Source organism: Morone saxatilis, unplaced genomic scaffold, assembly GCF_004916995.1.
Source record: "Morone saxatilis isolate NCDOM2014 unplaced genomic scaffold, NCSU_SB_2.0 Contig7, whole genome shotgun sequence".
Lineage (NCBI taxonomy): Eukaryota > Metazoa > Chordata > Actinopteri > Moronidae > Morone > Morone saxatilis.
The window spans coordinates 18,430,394-18,432,889 of record NW_023340246.1 but is presented as its reverse complement, the minus strand read 5'-3'; the positions used below and the strand labels follow the sequence as shown (position 1 = coordinate 18,432,889).

Sequence of the window (2,496 nt, the reverse complement as noted above, 5' to 3'; positions counted from 1 at the left end):
GTGCATTTTCTTGAATTTACATCCAGAATGAAGGCAAAAATAGGCAAATCGCTCACAAAGTGTTCAAGAAAATGAAGAGTTCATTGTTTTAAAATTCTTACAATAGGAGAACAGCTTAACTTTTGGTGATTTTTGACCAAATAACTGAAACAAGAGGGAAAATAAATCACTCCCATCAACAATGAAGTCAACCAGTTACAGCTTCTCACCAAAGTCTCATATTTTTTACTTGAGTTTTAGAAAAGTAAGATTTTAGGAGCTCAAAAAAATCTTTATAAGGCGGATATTTTTGCTGTGTAACCCTAAAATCCTCCGAGAAACAAGGCTGGACTTTGCTGTCTTGTTATCTGAGAGTATGAAAGCGGCCCAAAAGTTCCGGATCAGCAGGCGGGGCGGAGCGGCATCTGCAGCAGGATCACCTGTCGGTTCTCGGACGGGTGGCATTTGTTGATGTGTCTGGTGAGTCCCGGGGAGCTGTAAAAGATGGCGGGGCAGTATTTGCACGGGTACACCTGTGAGGAGTGTAGCAGGCGGATGTGCCGCTCCTGGCTGCCCCTGTTGGAAAAGTTCTCCCCGCAGACCGGACACAGGTGGCAGGTGGAGGAGCTCAGGTTCAGCGGCGCCGCGCTCTGCTCGCAGGCCGGCGCATCCTCGTCCTCCGACGGTTTCGGGGAGCCGTGCTGAGACGCCAGGTGCTTCCTCAGGTATGCCTGGCGCTTAAACTTTTTCCCACAGTGATTACAATCATACAGCCCTTCCTCTGAGCCGGACTCGGACGGTCCTGGGCTGGGTGTGTCCCTGTCACTAGAATCCTTCACTTCATCCGCTGTCTTACCGGACGCGGACGCCTTGTCGCTCTCCAAATTGTGCACACCGTGTGCTCCGCTCTGAGGCTTCGGTTTGTGCCACCGCCGGTGGGAGGCGAGGTTAGCCGGGCAGCTGAACACCTTGTCACACTCGGGACACCTGTACTCAACCCGGACTATCCTGGAGCACTTGTGCTGCGCCAGAGCGAACGGGTCTGCGTACGCCTCCCGGCACAGCTGGCACACGAACTCGCCCATGGGGACGTTGTCACCTCCGGACGGCTGTGGTCTTGGAGGCTTCTGGTCAACCGGCGCCTCTTTAATCTTGAGCCCGAGAACCGGAGATGTGGTGACATCATCCTCAAAGTGCAGTTTCCGGATAGCTTTGGTTTTCTTGGACGGCGGTTTGCTTTTGCGCTCGGTGTCGCTGGACGTCCGTTTGGTCCCGGCGGTGGGGAGAGTCCCGGTGGATGTGGCGCTGGTGTCTGTGCGGCTGCTGTTGCTGGAGCCGATTTTCAGGTCCACTGGGGCGAAAAGGTGGTCCAAAGCGGTGAGCGCTGCTGGTGTTGGGAAGGACTCCGCGGAAACCGGTGATCCGAGGTTGAAGCGTCTCTCGAAGTAGGAGCGGTCGTGGTCCTGGCTGACGGGGCGGGTGGGGCTGTAGAGTGCTTGGTATACCGCCTCCGGGTTTCCGAATTGCACCGGTTTGGCATCATGCTCCGGAGCCGTGGCCGCCGCCCCGCAGGTGGGCGTCGGCGTCTGTGCGCGCACCGGGACGGAGACGCGAGGCGCGGTGGAGGACGGCAGCGGCGGCGCATCAGCCGCTGTTTGTTCCGTTTCCTCCTCGTCGGAGCGAACCCGGTAGGACACCGGGTTGGTTTTCTTGTTCCTTTTCACCAAAAATCCTCTCGGCATGTTCGCGCTGGACGGAGAGCTGAAGGCACTTTGGACGCTGCTGCAGAGAGAAGAAATCCACTTTTAACCGCTTGCGGACAGAAACATCTGATGCGTCTTTTTGTTGTCGTTTCCTCCTGCTACTGATCCTCTGTTCTCCTCCCGAGGTGCTTTCACCACAACATAGCTGCACTCTTTTTAAGGCGACATGATGACATTGTTCCCGTCCCCCCTTGTTGCCTCATCCCCGACCAATCAGAAGGAGCCGAGGTCCCCCGTGGATTTGGGGAGTGGGTGTGGGAGGATGGAGAGGCTGATGGAGGAGAGGAGGGGGGTGATGGAGGGAGGATTTGCAGATTGCAAAGCAGATGTACCTGAGGGTTTTATTGTATTTCACCCCCCCTTTACACACACACTCACTCCACACACACACACTCTCTCCTCCTCCTCGTCCTCCTCCTTGTCGTCTCGACCCGGGCACACGCCAGGAGCCTCCTGCTTTTACGGTCTGATGAGTTTGTATAGAAATCTACACGTGCCTCGGCTTTATGTGTCTCCTTCGGGTGGTGGGGGCTCTGGTTTGTCCAAAAAGGAGACATCCGTCCACATAACGGCGTCAAGAAGATGTGACTGGAAACAATAACAATAAGGACATATGGAAAAAATGGAAAATGTAGAAAATGAAAATCCAGAGAGGGATCAGAACTCGGAATGAAATTTAAGAGCAGTTTTGGAAATAAAAGCTAAAACAGCTCCAGTCCTGAGGTAAAATACTTCATTGGACTGTTTTCATGAC

The 2,496-nt window shown here is 54.1% G+C and overlaps 1 protein-coding gene across 1 annotated transcript; it reads right to left on the bottom strand.

Annotated features, from left to right (window-relative positions):
• Nucleotides 1-288: 288 nt before the first annotated feature.
• Nucleotides 289-1,721, bottom strand: insm1a (insulinoma-associated 1a). The gene has a single exon (XM_035678981.1). It carries the CDS (start codon nt 1,719-1,721, stop codon nt 381-383), a length of 1,341 nt encoding a protein of 446 aa, XP_035534874.1. The 3' UTR covers nt 289-380.
• Between the last annotated feature and the right edge of the window lie 775 nt (nt 1,722-2,496).

Coding starts and splice junctions, on each gene's coding strand:
- insm1a (XM_035678981.1), bottom strand. CDS start 1,721: ATGCCGAGAGGATTTTTGGTGAAAAGGAACAAGAAAACCAACCCGGTG.